Raw genomic sequence first — 22,408 nt, forward strand, 5'->3', positions numbered from 1 at the left:
TGGCCTGGACAGTTGTTCTTTAAGCAGTTCGCCTGTTTCTGCTATTTACTGTCAGCAGAGGCAGTCAAATTCCCCGTTGGTGACATCAGTGCAATGTTCCTAACCACCAAGAAGGGGACGTGGAGAGAGCGGTCAGTGTCTGCGTGGGGTTTTCTCTGCACTGCTTCCCCCCAGGGCTGGAGGCAAACACAGTGGTTACTTGGCCGTGTCTCTGCCCAGCACTTCCCAGCACTGTCGGCCACAGTGGGAGCTGGGGCAGAGCAGCAGAACCTCAAGCAGCCTTTGAGGTTCTCTGCTTTGCACTAGGGAAGTGAGACAAGACGAGTGGCAGCACCAGCGTGTGACCACCTGCATGGCACACCCCACCAGAAACGTCCCAGTGCCTCCCCAGTGATGCTGGCAGGTGAACTGGGACACCTCAGATGGGTTGGTAGGGGCAGGAAGGCCACAAGCACGTTATCATCAGCACAGGCACTGAAATGCCAGCAGCTCTGAAATCCCTGAAGCAGCCTCAGCAGCAGGAAAGCAGAGCAGCAGCAGCACCCCACTGGCAAGCATTAAACCAGTGTCCCGGTGATGTAAATGGAACGAACCATCTGCACTTCAACAAGCATTTAACCACTGCAACCAAAGGAGTAACTGCTGTGACAGAGCAGCAGCCTGTTCCCTGACGTCTCCCCTCTTTCCCTGGTCTGGAGAGCCCTGCTTTCCCAAACACGATCCCATTTGCACCTACCTGGTGTTTCTTATCCGCTGTGGGAGACGATCTGGACCGCGTGTGCACGGGGACACACCCCTTCCTCTGCCGATTGTCGCACCTGTCGAGCAAATCTTCCACAGACACTGACTTCCCAGATTTCCTGGAGGAGGGTGTTTCGAAGCCCTGCTCCTGCTTCCCAAAGCAAGGCTGGCCCTGCAGGCCCAGCGGGTCTGTCTGCGTGCCTTTGGTGAGCTCCGTTTTGGCCCTGTGATCCCAGCACCGGTCTGTTTTGGGGCGGCTCGTGAGCAAGCCGTCCCGGTGCCCTTTCTTCTGCTCATCTCCGCTCACATCAAAGCAGCCCACGAGCCCGGGAGGAAGGGTAGAAGACATCCGCCCCGTCCTGCCTACCCGCTCTACCGACTCTCTGCGGCGATAGAGGTTCTGGTCCTGGAGGGAATTCATGCTGGAGGCGGAGGAAAGGCTCTGGCTGTCTGGGCCTCCTGCCTGCAGGTAGGAGCTGTGGGAGCGCTCCCTGAGCAGCCCGACGTCCTGCGAGGACGGCCGCTTCCCCGTTTTGCGCTCGATGTAGTCGGCGAGGGCGTTCTGCTGGAGCTGCTTGAGCTCCGGCTTGGAGAGGCTGGCCGTGGAAGAAGCTTTGCCCTCCTCAAAGATCTTCCGCCTGTCAGCCACTGTGCGCTCCGGGAAGACAAACTTCAGGCTTTTCTTCTGGAAGGAGAAAGGTGACGGCTCCCCATCAGAGATGCCCACCTCGTTCATCTTCTCCGGCTCCGAGTAAGAGCGCTTCTTCTGCTCCGCGGTCAGCCGCTTTCGGCCCCCGATGCGCGAGACGTGCTGTGCCTTGGTGTAGTCCAGGGCAGAGAGGCTGCCTTCCGTCGGCGTCACGCTGTGCCTCTCCTTCGGGGTGTGGGGAGACGCCGCTGTGCTCCTCACGCCCACGTGGGCCGAGGCAGGCCGCTGGGCTGTCCTCGTGGGTGTGCTCCCAAAGGGGGGGCTGATGCGGCGGAAGGAGGTGGCCCGCAGCACCCGGGACTGGGCGTCTTTGATGCTGTTCCTGTAGGCCCTGTTGAACGGCGTGTCCAGCTGCGACCCGTGGGCATCCTGGACGTTGTCCTTCCAGAGGACTTCCTTCTCAGGCTCCCCTCCCAGCTGGAACGTGCTTCTGCTCCGTGGCAGCGGAGCCGCCCTCGTTTGCACCTCGTTTTCAGCAGACGGGCTGTAGAACTCACTGCTCCTCGTCTGCTTCGCTGAAGCTGCCATCTGCAGCTCCACGCAGTGCCAGTGAGCCTCGTCCAAATTCCCATTCCTGACGGAGGGGCTGGACACCCTGCCCAGCTCCCCGAGCAGCTGGACGGGCTCGCGGGAGCCGAGCTTGCAGCGCGTGTCCTCCAGGCTGTTCAGGGAGCACTTGGTGCCGGGGGGCTGGCTCGCCCTGCTGGGCCCGTAGTGCTGGCCGAAGCTGGGAACGCCGGCGCTGTGGGGCCGCTGAGTGCTTTGCTCTCTCTGCTCAAACTTGCTGACCTTCTCTAGTACAGAGCAGCGGGACTTGATGGGGTCTGACTTTCCATAGGGAACGCTCTGGGTGCTGCTAGAACTGAGCCGGCTCCTCCCAAAATCAGAGGTTTTCTGGTGCTGCGGCGAAGGGGGCTCTTCGTATTTTGGCTCGGCAGCATGGAACGGGGCCACGCTCGTGCCGTCTTCCTCCTGCCTCAAAAAGGCCTGCGGGTCTGCATCACTCCACTGTTTGGGCCCCTGTCCCCTCTGGTCCTTCTCCTCTTTGCTGCCGCTGTTCAAGAAGGACAGCTTGGCGCTGGCATAACCCTCACCTGGCGGTGTCTCCTTTAGCTCCGAGCTGCTTTGCCTCCTGGCGCTCTCTGCGATGTTCTGCAAGGAGGAGAAGCCGTACTGCTTGGCCTTGCTGTGCCCCCACTGGTGGGGAGCGGCAGCGTCTCTCTCGTTTATCTGCGTGTTGCCATTTCTGTCCTCCTGGGATTCAGCCACCCAGTCCTCTCTGGGCTGGTAAGGGCTTCTTCTCTCACCTGCATCCCTCGGCTGGGGCTGCAGGGCTTGCAAACTGTGTTTGGAGGCCTGGGCAGTGCTTGCGGTGTCGCGGTTGCTGTGTGCCACCTTGTAAGGTGGCAGCAGCTCCTCCTTCCTCAACGTGCTCAGGTAGACTTCTGGGCCTGCTGTGTTAGGAGGTTTTTGCTGGACAAGCTTGGCTGCGGCATCATGCTTCCTCTCAGCGGCCAGGGGCTGGTAGAAGACGGTCGACCTGTTTGCAGTGCTTTGGTTTCCGTTCTCGTCAAAGCCCAGCGTGCTGCTGGCTGCCCCTTTGTCGTACGAGACGGGAAGAGAGGCAGAGTAGCCACTTTCTTTGGCCAGAGCTGGATAAACCATCCCGTTACTGCTCGCGGAAGGCTGGGGCACCTGGGCGTAGTGCGGCTCTGGGGAAGGCACCGGGTAGACCCCTGTAGGCAGCAGGGGCTGCCCGGGCTGGGAGTAGCTCTGCTTGGGCTTCACTGTGGGGCTGCTCTCGGGGCTCTTCTCCAGCACCGTGTGCAGGTGCCCTTCTCCGAAGTGGCTCTTGAGCAGCGGCCCCTGGGAGAGGGTGCTGGCAAGAGGCCAGGCCCCTTTCGACTGGGTTCGGCCGGGCTTGTTCAGATCGAGGCCGGAGCACGAGCTGGGCCTCTCGTGATGCCTGATGGCCGCGTAGCTGTCGCTGCGAGCGGGAGGCAAGGGAGGCCCCTTGGGGGGCTGGCTCTCACTGTCCGAGGAGCCCTGGGCTGGCTGCGCCCAGGAGGGAGCCGCGTTGCTCCGGCTGAAGCCGTGGAGCCTGCCATGGCCACGGCCATCCAGAGAGGCCCGGGCCTCGCTGCTGGGAAGCAAGGCAGAGGACTTCACCTCGTACTCCTCCGAGATTCCTCGCTGGGCGTCGTAGACCGTCTTGACGTACCTGATGTCAGCCTGCCTCATCCCCTCCTGCAGGCCGCCCCGGGAGTGCATGCTGTCTGTGGAGCAGGAGTGCTCCTTGCCGAACGGCGGGGCAGGGTACTCGGGGAGGCTGGAGTTGGTGGAGAAGGAGCTGTAGGCCGAGTCTCTCTTGCTGTGGAGGTGGGAGAGCTGGTCGATGCTGTTGGTGGATTTGGCTGGGGACAGGTGGCACGGGTGGTAGCCAGGGGAGGAGTGCTCCAGGCTTTCCATGCTGCCCCGGGAGCTGTACTGGTCAGGACTCCTCCTCAGATAGCCATGCTCGTAACCAGAGAGATCGCTGGTCGAGGAGCTGGGGAAGAGCGAGAGAAGAGTGAAATCCCACTGTGAGCGGAGGAGAGGCACAACAACTTATAAGTGAGCTCAGAAGCAAGATGTTTAGCTTTGAGAAGTGCAGATGAAAACCCATATTTGGGCCTTGCTCCATCCCCTGTTTGCAGTCATCCCAGTTCACAAAGAGGAACTGCTTGACATTGCAACACATGGCTCTTATTTACCACAGCGGGGAGGGAGGAGGGAAGCACAGACAGAAAGACAGGGCATCTCTGGAGCCAGGGAGGATCAAACCCACCCATCAAACCTATCCTAAGCACTTGGGAAGCTGAATGAGGGCCGATGCCACCGAGGAGGAGGAGAGGAGTTCGAGAGGAGTTCTGGGGGGAATCTAATCTCTTCCTTTTTTCCCCATTTCATTCCTTTTTATGGAGATGAAGGCTATGCCCTGGCAGGCTTCCTGGAAATTCAGCTGTCCCGAGGATAGTTTGTTTGCTGCAAAAAGAGTAAGCTGACGAGACAGAGAAGAGATGCATGTGTTTGTGCGTGGAGGCAAGTGAGGGGGGCAACAATATTAAGGGTTTGAGAACAGCCCCCTCACCATGGCACTCCGCAGGTACAGGGGCACCTTGGCACCTGCTCCGAGAAACGTCAGTGTTGACAGAGGATTCGTGGCCTCCAAGAAGTGTTCAGAAAGAAGGATGTTCAGAGATCTTTCTATCAGCTGGAAGGGAGCTCCTTGTGCTGGGTGCAGGTCTTGTATACCTCACATGGGGACATCACAAATTTCTGCGGAGTTTCCCCCTGGCTAATCTCTCCTCCCAGACTCCAGCAAATGCAGGGAGGATTGTGGAGTGTAGCCCAATGATTTTGCTTTCCCTCCCTCTGTTCCCAGCTCCCCTCCTTTGGATACGGCTATGTCTGGTTCCCTGTGCAGCTACAGGTGCCTTGCTGGCAGAGCCACAGGAAAGCAGCAGGAGAGGAGAAGCTGCTGTCCCACACAGGGCTCCGAGCTGCAAGCAGGAATGGAGCCTGGGGCTGCCAGGGTGCAAGCTGCAGCCTCGGCTGGCAGAAGAAAGGCAAGCTCCATTTCTACGTGCCTCACCATTTTTATGTGCCTCACCCTGCTGGGGTAACAAACCCAAAACTACTTCAAGCAGCAGGGCAGCTGGGGATGCACAGCAGCCCTGGGAATTAAGGTGCCTTTTCTGGTTTATTCATCTGAATGCACCACTAAATGTTTAACAAAATATTTAAAAAATCTCCCTGGCAATGCCCGGTGCAGCTGCGGCCAGCTGGCCACTAGGTGTTCCCCGTGCTCCTCTTCAGGCTCCCAGGAGACAGCCAAATGCTCTGCCAGGAGCTGTGGCTGGGAAGCAGAGCCCTGGGGTGGGAAATGAATACACCACAGGATGATCTGCGCCGAAGGCCAGTCAGGAACATACATTTGTTCTGTAACCACCCGCTCACTTTTTTTTAATGCCACGTTTTCTCTTTCCTCCCCTCTGCCCAGGCTGTAGAAGAAGTGAGGTTTAAATCCCGGTGGCTGTGAGGAGAATTTCCTGCTCCCCAAACCCTTCTGCTTTTCCAGGGAAAATGTTCCAAGGGCAGAATTTAAACTTGTCCTCTCCCCCACAAGCTGGCCCAGGGCTCAACACCAAGTACCTCAGAGGGGCCAAGGGGTTTGTCTGCCCTGGGTGCTCTTCTCCCTGTACTGAGCACTCCTTGCACTGGGACCGCATCACTGCTTCCAGTCTCCCTCTGCCACAGCCAAAGCCAAAACCAGAGGGCCTGCACCCAACCTTCATTTACCAGCACTGAGGTTACTCGTTTAGACTTCTGGGGGCTGACAAAGCACCACGCTGACTGCCTAGTTATGGTAAATCTGACCCCTGCAGAAGGGGATTGCCAAAAGCAGGAAACCCCTGGCTGAACTTCTCACCCTGGGAGTACTGACAGTGATGCAATGCTGCTGGAGAGCGGCTCGGCGATGCTGATGGGTGCAGCAGCCCTGCTGCCAAACCTTTATCTTCCTTAATAGGTTCGGTTTCATGTTGGATTTCTTTTCCCCTGCTGGGGAAATAAATTTGCTGTGTTTCTGCACGGAGACACTTTACAGGACGCACAGCAGGACTCCAACTCCTGTATCAGTACCCAGAACCTCAATGTGCTGGCAGTGGGCTCCCATCTTGGCAGGAAGGGGAATTTTGAAAGCAATTAATTGCATAGGTGTTAATCGCCTCACAGAGCACTTAACTGAGAAATACACATCTGCTTTATCAGGGTAACCAAAGAGGAAGAGAAACCCTCCTGCCTCCCATCCTAACCCTGTCTGTTTGTAAACCCACCAGCTGTATGGAGGCAGATGGTAACATTTTGCCATCAAATCTTTTGTCCCCTTCCTTCACTCCTGAGCCCGAGATGTAGACTGTGACCTTGCAGTCAGCACCACCAAGACAGATCCTTGGGTACGAGGCAGAGCCTCCCCCGAAGGCAGTGTGACACTGGAAATAAAGACATAGGATTTGTGGGATGGCTTAGAAGCACACTAGCTTGGGAGCCTGATTCTACACCCACGTAAGGTATGTAAAAAGAGGAAAAATAAGAAATGAAAAAAGCTGATGGCTCTACGCCTCTGGCTACATGCAGCACAGGACCGCGGCTGTGTAGTGCTTACCTGGAGTGGTAGGACTGAGGCCAGGGGATGCCAAGCGTGCCCTGAGATATTTGCATCATGCTGGGATCGGGTTGGTTCTCCGCAAGTTTGGTTGAATGCCAGGAGTGAGGTCGGCCTGAAGTTTCACTCCGCCTAGGTAAAAGCAGAAGGATTTTGCATGTAAACAGCAGGCCAGCTCCTTCAAGGAAGAGGAATGTGAAGAAACACCAAGAGGCATTTAAAATTGCTACCGCTCACTTCTGTTCACTGCTACATTTTTGTCTTTCCCGAGCGAATCATGAGCCATTCCCAGCACTCACACCACACGTCCCTCCTCGTGTTTGCAAACCAAAGAGCACGGGCAGACAAGCATCCCCACGGAGCAGTTCAGGCTGGGCTGCCTGTGGGACTCCCACACCATGCAGCGAGCAGGCTGGCAGCATGGGATTCCTACAGATGCAGAAGGAGCGCTTTTCTCAAAAGGTTCCCTTCATTTTGAAGTGACTGCTGGTGCAGTCATTGAAAGGATCACATGCCACCAGGGGGTGGAAGGCCAGACAATGCTGTTTTGATCTCTCCTGGGTGCTTATAGAAATGCAGGACGAGATGTGCCAGCCAGGTGCCGTGCAGCCAGGCAGCTGTCCTGCTGCTGCGTCCTGCACAGCGCAGCCAGCTGGGGGCTCTGCCAGTCACCGACACTAAGAAGGCTTCCAGCAGCTCTCAGGAGAAAAAAAAAACACAACCAACAACCTCATTTCAAGTACATAATGGTGCAGTGGAAAGTTGAAGCAGGGGTTTAGCAATCAAGTACCCTGAATGTGTCGCACAGACTCTCCTCTGCCCCAGCCTTTGTGCTCGGCTTTAATCCTCCCTGTTTTCCATGGGGATCGCTCCCCTGCTCTAGCACGCATCCCTGCAGTTTCCAACTCTTCCTGCAAGAACGAGGAGCAGTACTGGACCTGTGTAGCACCAAAATCCCAAATGTGACAGCCTGAAGGTCAACCTCGCCTACTCCTATAAAGCATGAAGCCAAGAGGCGCTGACACATCTTCCAAGTCCTTGTCTCACCGAAATCTTCATGGTGCAGCATGTCCTGAATAATGTAAACAGACTAAAATGCCCTCTGCAGATATAAAACACAGGCCAAAAGAGGACTCTCCTAGCACTGCCTGAGACTGGGAAAAGAAAGGGTATGGGAAAATGTCCAAGGCAAAAACTGCTTGTTAGGGTCAGACCGCGTAGCGGCACAAACTGACATTTGCACTGACTGATGTTCTGCTCCACAGAGTTGCGTTGGCAGACACTGAGAAGCAGAACCACTTCACCAGGAGGTTTTCCATGCAGATTTCAGAAGGGCAAAGCACTCCCTCATCATCAGATAGAAGAACAAAAAAGGGACACCTTTTTCCTTTCACCATTTGTTGTGACAGATTGTGTTAAGGAGAGCTGAAGTGGAGGTTTATAGGGGGTGAGCTGAACCAAGCACCCTTTTACCATTTCATGTGTAGGTGTGTTTAAAACAGAGCTCTCTCGTTACGCTCCTTGCCCCAAGAAACAAGGAAACTTGCTGGCAGGATGGAAAGCTGACAAAACTGTTTATTACAAAAACCCCATGCTTTTGCCTTCTCCATTGCAGAGATTTAAAGACTTTCTTTGTACTTGGAAGGAGTATGAGCCCCCAGCATTAATCTTTTACTTGTGAAAGCACAAGGGATGATCACAAGCAAAGCACATTAGCCCTTGATTTGATCAGTAAAAAGCTTCAAGGAGTAGCAGAGCCAATCCTCTGAGCCACAGATATTTTAAACCCTTTTGGCCAGTATCCTTGTAACAATACAACGCACGGAGGGCGAAGCTGTGAACTGAAGTCAGAAGACATGCCGTACCAGCTCAGCGCAGGATAACCTTGCATTGTTTCCACACCTACCTGATCCTGGAAACGTGGATTAAGGGTAACCGAATCTTAGCCGAGCTTAAGCCAAGAGAGGAAGCGCCGCAGTACACATGATCTCCGGCTCATGTTGCAGACTCACGCAGGTGATCTCTGAGGAGGAGGCAGGATGGAGGTACGCGTGCACCGAATGGCAGAGACTGAGGGCTTGATCCAGTCCCCCTGAATCAGTCAGGAGACTGCCCCTGACACGGAGCTGAGGGCTGGAGAACAGCGCAGCCTTGTCTGCGTGTGGGTGTCTGGGGAATGCCAGAAATTCCTACCTTCAGCCTCCTGTGACACCTGAAAATAGCACCTTGCTTCACTCTGCTTCCTTAAGCTTAGTTTATAATTAGTGTTATTATTGCCCAATAAGGGAAAAGGGCTAGAACTGGAGTGTAACACAGCAGTGAGCAACGCAGTGTCTCCAGAACAGCTATCTCCCATTAGGGATCTGGGGGGAGCTGAACGTGGTTCATCTGCCAAGCTTGCAACAGCTTCTGGTTACGCTGGTGCTACTGCAGAGCACAACTGTCAGGAAGCAATTAAAAGCAGCGCACGATTAAACTCCTCTTGGCAAGTGGGGCAGAACTGCTCTTGTAAAACCCACAGTGTCAGATCCTGATTCATCCCAGACAAACTGGCTGAGTGATAAAACTTGCAAATGCAGCAGCTAATTCCTGACTTGAGTGAAGACATAAATAATTAGACCTTTAATTGGTACAAATTCGGTATAGCTCAGTTGCCTTCAACAAAACCAGGAGCAAGAGCTGACACTGTTCTAAGATCTGTAAGATTTCAAAATGCGGAACTTTATTCATAATAATAAACCACCCCATCCCTTATCCTTTATACCTGTTCCTCAAGGGCTACACCTGTACTATACTTGCAAAAGAGTTTGGACAAACATATTAGTAAAAATTCACTTCAAACGATGCGGAAAGTGATTCCTCAGTTGTAAATGCCCAGGCTGGAAAAGAGACCCCTGGTTCCTCACGGACACCTCCAGTGATGAGGTAACTTGGGCATCCAGGTCAGGCTGGCGCCCCAACAGATGCTTTGGAGCATTGGGGCAGGCAGTGGAGCTGATGCAACGCTGGCAGCTAACAGGTCCTGCGGCAACTTTAACACTGATGACATACCAGATACTGCCAAATTCACACCGTAAACTGGGAGAATGAAGAGAAAAAGAAAGCCTTTAATCTTGTCCAGCTGGTGTTATCTGGGTGCTCCTTCTTCCTATCCTTGTCACGGCGGTTTCAGACAGAAATGTGACCGGCACATTAGCAGTCTCCTCGAACACAGTCTGGCAGAGGCTTGATGCAGTCTGGGCTGCGAGGACTGTACTGACATTTCTGAGGTCGGTAGCACTAATAGCTCTGCACCTTTCTCTTATTAGGAAGAACTGAGTGTGTTCTCCTCTGTAATCTCTGTAGAAGACTCTTTTTATGCTTTGTATGCAAAACAGTTATGGAAGCGTATACTTTATAAAGATAGCTTGGCACCAACTGCAAATGAATCAGCACCTAAGGAACAGCCGTCAGCTTTCTTCACAGTGTAACAAAAAGGTTGGGTTATGTTTTTCCCATGCTTACAAACTAAAACCATACAAAGCAACACATTCAGTGTAATTTCTGTTCTTTATGAGCATGCACAACCTGAGGGCTTTGCTTCAGCCATCCTCCAGCTGTGTCCTCCGAGAGCTTCTACTTCTGTGCATGAAGGCCCACCTTAACTAAAGGAGGCAATTCAGCTTTTTCAAACTGCCATTTTCTTTTTTTCTTGCCTAGAAAAACTTCCATTTTCCTAAACCTCCAAATAGAGCAGCTTTGAGGGAAAAAAAAAGGACAAAAAGCTGTTCTAACAACCCCTACAGACTCCAGATTTCTCACAGCTGTCTTCAAGTCACCAGCAGCCTGCTGCACGCTTTGCCCAAGGCTGAGGAGCAGTGCAGCAACACCAACCACTGCTGCCCCGACAGCAAGAAGTGCAGGTGGATGCCCACTGTTACGCCCAGTTCACGGGGACCAGTTTTTATGGTAGGATGAAAAGCAGGAAGGAAGCAGCTTCCTCCCCTGCCTCACAAAGACTGACTTAATTTTCTCCTTGCAGACAATAAGGGGATGTAACTCAGCCTTTTAGAAAGCTAATGACTGATAGCCAGTGAGGGGACGTTGCAGCTGACTGAGTAGCAGCTCTGAGTTCTCCATGCCCCAGTAAACCCACCTATTTTTCCTGCAACTCATCCACAGTGCTTGCAGGAAGTTAAGTTCAGCAGTCACACGCCTGGCAAACACATCATCTAAGTCGTCGTCTTTCTAACTACTGACCTTGTGTGCATTTTGTCCCTGTCCCAGCAAGCTTCAAAACCCCCCTCAGCAGAGAAATGGGCAACACTGAAGAGAAAGGCATCAAAACTAATCAAGAAAAGTAGCTTTCCTGGAGGAATCAAGCTGTGGATGCAGGCAGGGGCAGTGGTCAGTGGGAACCCATTCCCCATGATCAGGCAGATGGGAAGAAACGAAGAGATCTAATGCCAGCAGGTTTGCTCTGTGCCATCGCAGCCATCCTAACGCGTTGCTGCAGTCCCTGTGCCCAGCTACTAAGCAGGAGATGAAGGAAAAACTAAAGCACTCAGAAGCCTATTAGGATTTCAGCAGAGTGAGGCCACAATCTACTCAAAGCAACGTCGCTCTTAATTAAGGTTCAGGCATGGTTCTAAAAATAAGCATAACAGACGAGGCCAATTAGGAAGAAGTCGGGCCATAATGGCATCAGCTTGGTGTGTCTTTCACTGGATCTGTCTTTTTAGGCTCACAGAGCTCTTCTGGTAAATTCAATGGCAGAAGAGATGTGGAGTGTGCTCTGTTCCTCCACGATTTTCATTAAAATGAGGAGAACTCATTAGAAAGACATGAAGTATATGAAATGGTATTTCAAGTCATAAATCTGGGGCAACACTATCTCCTCACTTGTAAAGGAAAGGGAGAGTTGCACCCCTCACCCGTCTTTATGATCAGATTAAAACTTTCCCTAAGTAAAATAGTAATAATAATAAAGCATTGAAAAAAAACTTATGTCAGGACATTTAGACCAAACGTGTGGACGCAACCTTCTTTTCTGCAGTATGTTCCTCTCTGCCCCTTCCAGAGCACATCTCCCCAGACAAGGAATCCCCCCCGAGCATATCACAGCTTTTAGCAGTTTTGGTCTTTAACACACACACAGAAAAAACAACTCGAGTACCATATCCCAGCTGAGTTCAGCACCCTACCCCGGATCAGTCCGCTCTCATTCCTCTCTCAGACACCTTTCCCAGTGATGCTGTCTCTGCTTGTTGCTCCCAGCCCACATCAGATGCTATTTGTTTTTTTCCCTCTGACGAGCATCACTTGGGATGTCTGGGTTGCATCAGACGTGGCCTTGAGCTCTGTGTCTGAACCGGCAGACAGGCACTGAGGTCCCTGAAGTCTCTCAGGGGCAAGGAAGCAGAGGCTAATCCTCACATTTCCTACCATTACCATCACCAACTCTTTGGGACAAGCTCCGTTCCAGACCACCATGGGGAAAAAAAAAGCCCTGGGTGAAGGCAGAGATAACAACCACATTCATGGATGTATGGACAGATTCCTTCTACCATTCTTCTCAACTCCACAGGCAGGACGCAGCCTGTCTGCCTTCCTCTTCTGCTAGCACCAAAAGCAGACAAAATAAAAATAAAAATGAGGACAGATTATTTGGTGGAAGGGAACAACCAAGGGGACAGCAATATCTGTCATGCTGACCCTGGTGAGGGGCGAGGTGTGGATGGCTCTGGATAGGTGACAGCATCAAGTGCTGCAGCAGAGTTTGCAGGAGACAGAAAACAGCTTTTCTTGAAAGAAATGCTCTCCCCTGGGCTGCAGAAAAAAGGCCTGAGATCACTCAGAGGTGACGGCAGCTGCGAGCAACAGTCGCTCTTTGGGTGAACTCATGAACAGTCAAACAGTGTAATTAATGATTATTGGTCTTGTACATCACACCTCTGTGTTATCACATTTCTCTGGTAACCCCTAGGCTGCCTTATCCAAGGAAGGGGCATTTATCCCGCTTTCCAGAAAAGGAAACAAGGGCCTTACGAGGTGAAGTGAATCACCCAGCAGGCCTACCGCAGAGTGCCGCGCCAGGAGCTGGGCCGTGCGCTGCTGCTGCGCTTTCCCTTCGCCCGAGCATCCATCTGCCAGGCAGTATTTAGACTGAGGGCTCTGCCCTGCACAACGAAAGGGTCCCGCTGACATTCCCTGACACTAAGCAGACAGCAGGCTTCAACAGGAACAGCGGGGCTTTGGTTATTAGTGCGAGAGGTGATGTATACAACCTTCATTCTTGTTGATTACTGGGTTCAAGGACTCTGTCCTTCTGGGATCTTCTGACAGCTTTCTTTTTTTTTTTTTAAGAAAGCATTACCAAGCCACATGGTAAGTATGACTTAAACGGCAGAATAAGGGGTATTTCAGATCTCTGTCTTGAGAAAATACTTGCTGCCAGGATAGTCTGTCTGTGCTGCTCACACCGGGCTGTGCCTTAGAGGTGGGGGAGCTGCTGCAGTCGCCTGCTCGGTACTTGGAGCACACAGAGGCTGGGATGAGGAGCTGGTGAGCACTGGCTTAAAGACCCTCTGCAATTTCACTCATCTTGCCCCAGTTTTACTGTTTCCTTCACTGGAAAAAGACGAAGAAAGGACAGACATGGAAAAGAGACAGCTGGCCAGCTGACAGGGTCTTTGTTTCAGCTTTCATCTCTGAGAAGGCCCCTGCTATGTGTTCTCCAGATGTTCCCATCAACTCCCAGAGCACGGGTAGAAAAACTCAGCTGCCAGACCCTAACATGGTTTAACCTGCCTGTGTCTTTGCAGAAGCCACAGTGCTGTGCTGATTTATCCTCATTGATGAATTGGCCCAACGGGCTTAATTCAAATAATTTTTTCTCATTCTTCTCCAGTCAGTAAATTAGTTAAAAAGACAGAAAAACAAGCATAGCTTAGATTCTTTTGCCCTCTGATATCAAACACACAGCAACTTGCAACAGGAGAGACTTAGAAACAATGGAAGGAATGTGTTTTCCCAGTCTCCTTCAGCTCCTCGGAGGAACTCGGGGGCTGGCAGCAGAAATGCTGCCCAGTGAGCCTGATTATCCAAACGCAACGCAGACAATGGGGCGCGGCAGGTAACCAAGGGGATTCTCAGGGCGAGTTTGCAGATGGCAGCTGGGTTCTGCTCTCACTTGGAGGGCTACAAATCACGGGCAGCACCAAAATCCTGATGGGGAGATGATCAGGGGGAGAGAAGAAGGTCGAGATGCTCTGCTGCGACACCTGAGAGACCGGTCCTGAGCTCTGGCTTCCCCCTCTGACTAAGGATGTTCGTTCATCACCCTGAACCTCAGAAACTGCCGACAGCCTTCGTCGCCGTGGGCGTGTTTGCAGAAAGTCAACAAGCAGGAGGACTGCACCCAGTGGTACAGCCGAAGCAGTTGGGGCTGAAATGCCCTCCCACACTCAAATTCTTATACATTAAAGCAACTTCCTGCTTGCAACCAAAGCTTCAACGCGAGTTAAGCCACAGAGAGAGGCACACACAGCCTCCGACACCGCCGGAAAAGGGAAGGAAAACATTGGCACCGCATCCAAAGACAAGCTAATCCAAGTGAAATGCTAAACTCTGGAGCTTCTACAGATATCTGCTGATAGATCGACAGGCCAGCAGGATTTACAGCAGGCATGTCCTGAATAACTCACTGCTATAGAAAGGTGGGGGATGCGTGGCGAGCTTCTTTCCCAAATTTGCTGTGGGTCACATACCTCAGGAACTGCAGAGCCCCACACCCTCGGAGTCACAAATAAATCTGCCCCTGATTAAAGTAGCTCGAGGAGAGATTTCAGCCTGTAAAATCTGCTCCATCCGGAGGAGATGCACAGGGCCAGGGTCTGTAACTGGCAGCAGTGGCTAAAAGCTGGAGCACATCCACCAAGGCCAGCGAGTTTGCTCCAGATGTGCACCTTTGCTTGTAAGATAGGAACGTGACTTGACACGCATCCCATCCCCTCCTCAGCTGCTCATCTGGACTCCAAGTAGGTCACGGTCTGGCCCGAATTCATGCTGCCAATAAAAGTCACTGCCTCGTGGTGCGAATCTCAGCAGACTGAGACACAAACATCCATGAGGTCATCCAGATTACCACCTGGCTGATGCAAAAGGCTCTTTTGATGCCACTAAAAGCTTTGCCTGAGCAAACCCCGTAGGATTTGGCCCTACACTGCACGCACAAAGGAAGGAAACAAGGCTCCACCACAGCACTGGTTGATCCAGAGCAATTCAGGAAGCTGCCTTCTGAAGACATTGACTCATTCAGATAGGCTCTCAGCAGGCTTGTCTTGAACACCAAACTCCCCTAACACTCACAGACTTGGAAGAAGCAAGGAGGTTTTGGAAAGCCAGGCACCTAAAGCTGGGGAGCCGCTGCAGGCTTACATCAGTGCTGTGGGGATATTTTGGTCCCCCGTCTCCTGTGGGAGACAAAACTGATGAAGCTTTTGAAAAGGATGGACACCTCTTCCAGCACCCCTTCCCAGCGAGTCGCCCTCTGCCAAAACAGTAACATTTTTACACCCAGCCCTGCATTAAATCTTACTGACATCAAGCAAAGCTGATCCTTGACTCAAGGCCCAAGAGGTCAGTTCCTTTCATTTCCCTGGTACTGTCTTAAGGGCAAGGAAACCACAGGGAAAGGTGGATGTGAGGTTAAGAAACTCTCCTGTACCTCTTCCAAAAACCTGACGCCATAGATGCTGGAGATTCACCCTGCTCCAGCCCAGCACTGCTGCTGCCCTCGCTCCCAGGAAAGGGAAGCAGAGTTTGCCAGCCACTCTCCGAGAACAGCAGCCACCCAACACAGGCAGCAGACAGGGACGTGGATGCACACGCTCTCACCTGGTCTTCAGCCGCAGCTTAACTCCCCCTGACCACGCGGTTCTGCTGGGCTGAAAGTCAGAGCTCACGCGGTCTGGCCTGAGCGGGCTGGGAGACAGGTTGGTGCATCCCTTCGCTGCATGCGTGTCCCTGTCGAAAGAAACCAAAGGCAGGTGAGCATCAGCACACAGAAATCTCCATCTCTGCACCCTGCATTAACAAGTGTTTTAAGAAAGAAGACGATAATACGCACACAGAAGGGGTGAGGCAGGGGCATCAGGCTGGTTTTTAAAAAGTGCAAAGAAAATGTCACAGGAAGCCACTTGTAGCCCTTTTCTTCTCTCTGTCACTGCTCCAGCAGGCTGTAAGAGCCAGGCTTTGCTCTTTCTACCTAGGCAGTGCTCAGCCCCTGCGAGTGCCCCTCACAAAGCATTCTGGAGGAGCTGCACAATGCTCAGCATGCAGGAGGGAACTCAGCTGCAGCATCCACGGCACAAAATACATTACCCTGCATCTGCATGCTGGGATTCAAAATCCCTGTGCGTGGAGTTCAGGGGCTGCGGGGCTGCATGTGCCCTACCCGCACGTAACCACCTTACAAACGCCCTGAACACACGAGAGAAAAGCTGAGAGAAAGGTCCGCACGGTGACAGCAAGAAAGAGAAGTCTATCCCCACCTCTACGGGTATTTCCAGCCAGTTAGCAAACGAATATTTACCCCGCTTCACCACGCGCGTGCAGAAGTCACACAGGCACCGTGCGCTTCAGCTCCTTCCTTCCCGCAGGCACGCTGCTCCCACTTGCTCCCATTTTTAGCACCCAGACGTGGGCCAGCCTTGCGATTTCTGCCAGCTCGAGGAACCCCCACAGCCGAATAAAAGCGCGGCTGAAAGGGCCCCCTCCGTGCCTCCCTCCGTGCCTCCCTCCGTGCCTCCCTCAGCCTGCAGTGGCCGAGTTGTGCCGTAATTGCCTCTTGTTGTGCGCTCAGCGGGCTGCAGGCTGGGCGCACATGCCGGCATCTGGGGCTTTGGATAGCTGAGATGGCTTGGATGCCATTCCGGTGAGAGGCCGGCCGTCTTTGTGTCCGGCTCGGTCCTCCCCCACGCTCCCTCCCCGAGCCCCACGTGCCAGGCAGGAATGTTAAGCCGCGCGCTGCGGATGAGACAGAGCCGGGGAGCGCGCAGCGGCACTTTCACCTAGATTAGGGAAAGCGACTGCTCCACAGTGGCCTTTTTTGCTTACCCTGCTTCTCTCCATCCCTATTTTACCCCAAATCCTGCCTGAGCTGCATTTCTTCTCTCTATGCCAAATTCTGTTCTGCTTTGTCCTGTGCCACCTGCTCTGCCCGCTGCTAAACCTTGCTGGGTGCGATGCAGATCTGGCTCCAATGTGTTTAGTAAAATGGATGCAACGGGTCAGGGACATGGAGAGCAGGGTAGCACTGGCCCATGCATGTTCAAATAAAACATCAAGCCTCTCACCAGACCGTAAAGATGCCCCTTCCTGCTGCAGCACTGGCCGTGGGGCACGGCAGGGGCACAACCTCCCTTACTGCTCCCCAGGATGTGCCAGGACCACGAACTGCTGCGCTTCTCCTTGCCTAACAAGTTCACCGTCAGAAATCCCCCAAACTTTTAGAGAAGATTTAACTGCAAGACAAAGGATGGGAGAGCTGCTACAGATAAAAGGAGGATTTAAAAGACCCTGCACACACAGTTGATGCATACTAACAGGTATACGGTCTTGCAGATGAAACCTGTTTACTGCTGTAGCGATCAGAGGACACAGCCCCTTTTCAGGCTTTGTACTGAAACACGGCAGAGATGGTCCCAGCCACAGAGAACAGCACTTGTGCCCCTACAACACTGCTCAGGAGAGATTTCCGTGGCAAGGTGCCCCAGGAAGCCCCTGGGAGCATTTCAGCACAGCTCGGATCCGTGGCGAGGCTGCTGCCCATCGCCCTGATGCCTGATGGGGTGTCTCAGTGACAGCACCGTGGTGGGATCCCATCAGAGGGGACAGGACCTCAGCAGAGGCAGGTCTTGACCGCAGGGTAAATCCTGGCCTCCCTGCTGAGCTCCCAGGCAGGGAACTACCACTCCTTACACCTCTGCTTTACCAGCAGGGTCACTAGGGGAAGGTGCTCTGCTTCAGCACAGCTGACTTTGGCTCTCCCAGGCTACACGATAGCTGTGCTCCTGCACTACGTGAAGCTGCTCCTGCCTCCTCTCCAGCCAGCTATCGCAGAGGTAGCCAGGAACTATATTTAGGACTGGGGAATTGCCCCTGTGCCTAACGCAAAAGAAAAAAAAAAAAAAAATCAGCAGCTGGAGAAACTGAGACAGAGGAGTAAGCGCACACAGCCTCCCCATGCCCACAGCCCAGTGATCTTTCAGCATTCAAGGCTTTTTTTTTTTTTTTTTTATAGCTTTAGAAACATGTGAAGAAAGCAAGAGACAACACAGACTCCGTAAGCTCCACTGCGAGCAGAGCTGTCCCAAAGTGCTGCTTCCAAGCATCCCCACAGGGATCCACGCAGACCCAGACCTCACAACCGGCGGCTCGGAGCAGCAGGAGGGTAAGCAGCCTGGGTGTTCCCCTCACACAGGGAGAAAACCCAGCTTGCCAGCATGCATAACTGCGGGGTTTATGTCAGAGACAAAGAAACATTAATTAGTGCCTGCATGGGCTCCGGGGTTGTTGTTTGGGGGTAAGAAGGAAATGCAATGGAGTTTCTTCCCGGGCCACTTAAAAAACCGTAATTACTGAGCTCTGTGTGGAACGATGGGCTCGCTAAGACATTGAAAACTAATCAGGCAGTCTATAAATAACACCATTAATCAAGCCCGGTGGGGAAAGCAAGTGATGAGGATCCCTCTGCTAGGGAAATGCACGCAGTGCCAGGTGCTTTGCCACGGAGGATGCAGCGGACCCACAAACCCAGCACCTTTCCTCCACTCACCACTTTCTGCCCCACACTCATCTCTAGAAAGAGACTTCTTTAGCGGCAATATGAGAGCAGAGACACCCAGAGCCTACCTTGTGTCTGGACTGTTGCTACTCACCCCTTTTCCTTCAAGCATCCCTCCTCCAAAAGCCTGTGCCGGCAGCAGGGCGGTGTGGCGTGCCCCGTCCCTGCAAGGGCGCCCAGCCCACTGGGATCGTCCTTAGGGCTGCATTTTATTTCGGGACGTTGCAAAGCGCCTCACAACTGCATAGCTAAAAAGTCTCCCGGCAAGGAGTGGCCCGCAGTTGTTCTTGGTGTTATCATGTTGTTTCTAAAGCTCGCAAGCAGGAGACAGGAAAGCTAGCAGCCTATTTAAGTCTCCTTTACCTCCCACCTGAGGCTGGCAGCTGCCTCTGAAATCTTTCCTTTTCTAAAAAATTCTTGTTTAATTACGAATTGTTATTTATACTCGCTGCTTCAGCGGTGCCTTTGGTATTTAATACCCCACATGTTACTGACTGGCTGTACAGAGGCGCTCCGCTCAGCTTTTCCCTCATCTAAAAATACGGCCTGGTAGGGTGGTTTTTTTTTCCTATGTTCCACCCTCAGCAGATGAATTCACTGCTACAGACTTCAGCCTTTTTAAGAAATGCCTACAGCCAGCTGCAGCCCAGCGTTACAGGCCAGGAGTTTCGTTGTGTCAGGGCGCAGCCAGCGCTGTGCTGGCAGGGAGCTGCAGCCAGCAGGAGAAGCAGGCAGTGCCACACCAGCCAGGCAGCACCTCCCCTGCCCTTCCTGAACTAAGCATCTGCAAAGCTTTTCCCTATTTTTCAGCATCTTTTCAGAGCCCGACAAGAAAGCAGAGGTAGCCTTATTTCACGTGGCTCGTTCATCCACTCCCTACAAGACTGGTTTGCCTCTTTCTGCCACCCGACATCTCGTGCCCTGCCCGAGCTGTCACGACCCTGTAGAGCTTATTCCACGCTTTAGGGAGCTCCCCTGCTTTTGACCATAACCAACTGTGACCTCCTCTGGCCGCCTTATCTGCCTCCTGCACTGACCTCCCATTACCTGCATACCTCACATATTTCCTAGCATCTAGCTTAACCTTTCAGGCTCTCGGCTTTTCTCTCTCACCTTTTTCGATTTCCCTTATCATTTCCTAACCCAATGCCCCGTCGATAGGTGCGGGTGCGTGCCTCTGCCCAGCAGATCCCCCAAAAACAGTGGCTGGACCTGCTGCCCCATTTCAGTCGGGCTTTGCAGAGATAACAGCCTCAGAGATTTAAGCTCCAGGTATCATAAAACAGTCGAGTACCGGGAGTGGCACAAACCATTTTGCTCTCACCGATGAAACACTGCAGCGTAGGCTCAGCTCTCTGGCTACAGCTCCTGAAGGAGAGATTTGACACAGGGAGGGCACACAAAACCAAGCTGCTGAAGTCTCCCTGCTGATAGCGTGCTTTCCAGCACATGAGCCTGACATTTTTTCCGTCGGCACTAGCATCCTGTACGCTGCTTTTCTGCTTAGCTGTCTGTGATTCCAGGTATGGGTCTAGGACAGGGCTGAGATCATCCATAAACAGCACCTGGAACTATATATAAAATTTATTTGTGTGTTTTCTTTTTAAAACTCTTCATAATAGCTATTTTTCTAATGGTTCCACCTCTTGGAGTCACGGTGACTTATATTTTCAACTAACTCCAAGTTTCCTGCCGTGGCAATAAAAGACCTAAATCCCACAGGTTCGAATCCACAAGCGACAGCTTTAGTCATTTTTAATGTCTCAGTATTTCTAAGCCAAGTGTTATTCCTAGAAAAGAGGATGAAGCTCAAATTCTGGCTTTTGTTTTTTAATCATTTGGGACCAACAGGAGTGTTTCTAACCGGTATCGGAATTAAAAGCTTTCCTAGAAAACTAATTCACCTGCTGATGCTCCTGAAATTGAGAATAAAGCAAGGAACTCCTCTTCCAAGTTCTACAGCAGTTGTTAGGTGTTACCTAATACTTTTTCCTTTGTCTACAAGGGGAACATACGAGGCAACCCTCCTCCACTACAGAAGCAGCCGACAGCACAGCACAAACACAGAAACGAGGAGAAGCAGCAACAATGCAGGACTGGGCTCCGACAGCGCTGCGAGGAGGGAGGTGAAGGGGTTAAGACCACGGTTTTATCCCGATAGCGTTACATTATGTCACAGGGCGTCCTGAGGTCCCCAGCTCAGCCAAGTGAGGTAAGGACAGTTGGGCAGCTTCACCTCTGGCTATCCTCATCCTGCAGGCTGCGGGCGAGCTCTCGGCAGCTGAGGAGCTGGAATCACGTCTCCTTGTGAACGAAAATGCTGCTTTCATGGCAGTTCCCCATCTCCTGGCAAACAGGAAGCCCTTCTGCCTTCTCCACGCTGTTAAAGAGCAGGTTCCCCTGGGCAGTGCTGCAGGAGGGCAGGGAGAATGTGCTCATCCCGGGCTCCAGCCCTTCCCTCTCCGGTGGGCACGCTGTTTTGCGGATCCTCCTGCTCTGCCTGAAGCGAGAAGACCGGATTGCTTACGTATTTCTTATTTTGTTACCTCCTGTGGCTGGTCCAGAAATAGCCCGTAATCCACAGATCCGTCACGCTTTCAGAATCTCCTTTAGCTGCAGTGGGAGCGTCCCTGTGTGGCACAGCACAAAGGCCCAGCTCCTCCCCTGGAGCTGCAACATCTGCACAGGTTTGTGAGCCTCACTCAAGGGACCTGGGAGCCAGACAAAGCCATCGCCAGCTGGAAATGCGCGGAAAAAACGTTTTTTTCCATCAAAAAAATTCTTGCCTGTGGAAGTGAAACTTTTCCTCGGAGAGCACGCAGTTTGGGCTGCAGCTTTTGCTGGGAAAAGTCCTTCAGGCCCCGTGTGAGCTTTCTAACCTGCAAGTTAGAGCACTCACCTGAGATGGAGGACCTGGAGACCCAGCTTCACGTCCAGAGTCTAATGAGGCAGAGAAGGAACTGAAGGCTGTTTCATGGGCACCTCAAAATGCACCAGGCCCTGCCTGGGGAAACCCTTGGAAGGACTCAGTTGCATCCCAACGCAGAGCAAGGCAGGTCTGAAATCACAGGACTGCTTACTGAGCATGGAAATCTTGGGACCAAATGAGATGTTTGTCCCGGAGAGTTCTGCAGCTGTATCCACGTCCCAAGCAGAACCAATAATGTCCACCCCTTGGATTTCGATGGGTCTGCAAAGCTGGAGGAAAAAAATACACGACCCAAAACCACAGCGCTGCTGGCTGCTGCTTCTGAGATACATAAATGCAAATATTTTTTCTATGCATCGCAGGGACATCCGTGCTGATTATCTGTTAAGATGGGATTAGTAGAGCTGATCCTCATGCTGTAAGCCAATCACCAAAAGGAAAAAGAAGGAATTTTCCAGGAACAGTGCAGAGCAGAGGCGGCTTGCGCTCCTCTAGATGCACGACCACTACTGAAGACAAGCTAAAGGGCTAAGAAATCACTGAGCTGTCATGGGATGGGACATTTGACATGAATACATTTCATATTTGAGCACTCACTGCCTTCAATCTAATAGCTCCTACGCAATCATGCTGAGTACACGGTGTGTCAGGGCAGGGAAAAATAGGCTGAGAACTCACTTGGAATGAAATCAGACCTAGAGCTTTCCTTCCAGGAGGGCTCGTCACTTAACTGCAACTTAACCAACTTCCAGTTAAAGGCAGAGAATGAGCACTGACCTCCAGGTCCAGAGAGGAAAAATCTGGTGAACAGAGACTGGATTTTGTCTGTACAATACCATCTATTTCCACTTGCCCACTGCTTTCCAGGCTTTCCCTTTTCTCTGAGATTGGATGGGTTTTATTTGACCTGACCTCAATCCCACAATCTGGCCACGCTGTGTTTGCACAGACCCACACAAACAAGCTGCTTCTGCACTGTACCTGTTTGCAAGCAGA

The 22,408-nt window shown here is 52.5% G+C and overlaps 1 protein-coding gene across 7 annotated transcripts in view; it reads right to left on the reverse strand.

Annotated features, from left to right (window-relative positions):
• Positions 1-22,408, reverse strand: part of SHROOM3 (shroom family member 3) — a 144,905-nt gene that overhangs the window by 15,628 nt on the left and 106,869 nt on the right. For 5 of the 7 annotated variants that reach the window (XM_084519284.1, XM_084519285.1, XM_084519290.1 and 2 more), the window contains 3 exons: positions 15,534-15,662; positions 6,657-6,788; positions 737-3,998 (listed from right to left, as the gene is read on the reverse strand). In XM_084519284.1, the coding sequence (XP_084375410.1) occupies positions 737-3,998; positions 6,657-6,788; positions 15,534-15,662 (3,523 nt within the window). Of the gene's footprint in view, positions 1-736; positions 3,999-6,656; positions 6,789-15,533; positions 15,663-15,765; positions 15,895-16,230; positions 16,601-22,408 lie in introns of those variants that run through there. The other 2 variants (XM_084519288.1, XM_084519289.1) reach the window with 2 other exon arrangements.

This window comes from Aythya ferina, assembly GCF_964211825.1.
Source record: "Aythya ferina genome assembly, chromosome: 4".
Taxonomy (NCBI): Eukaryota; Metazoa; Chordata; class Aves; order Anseriformes; family Anatidae; genus Aythya; species Aythya ferina.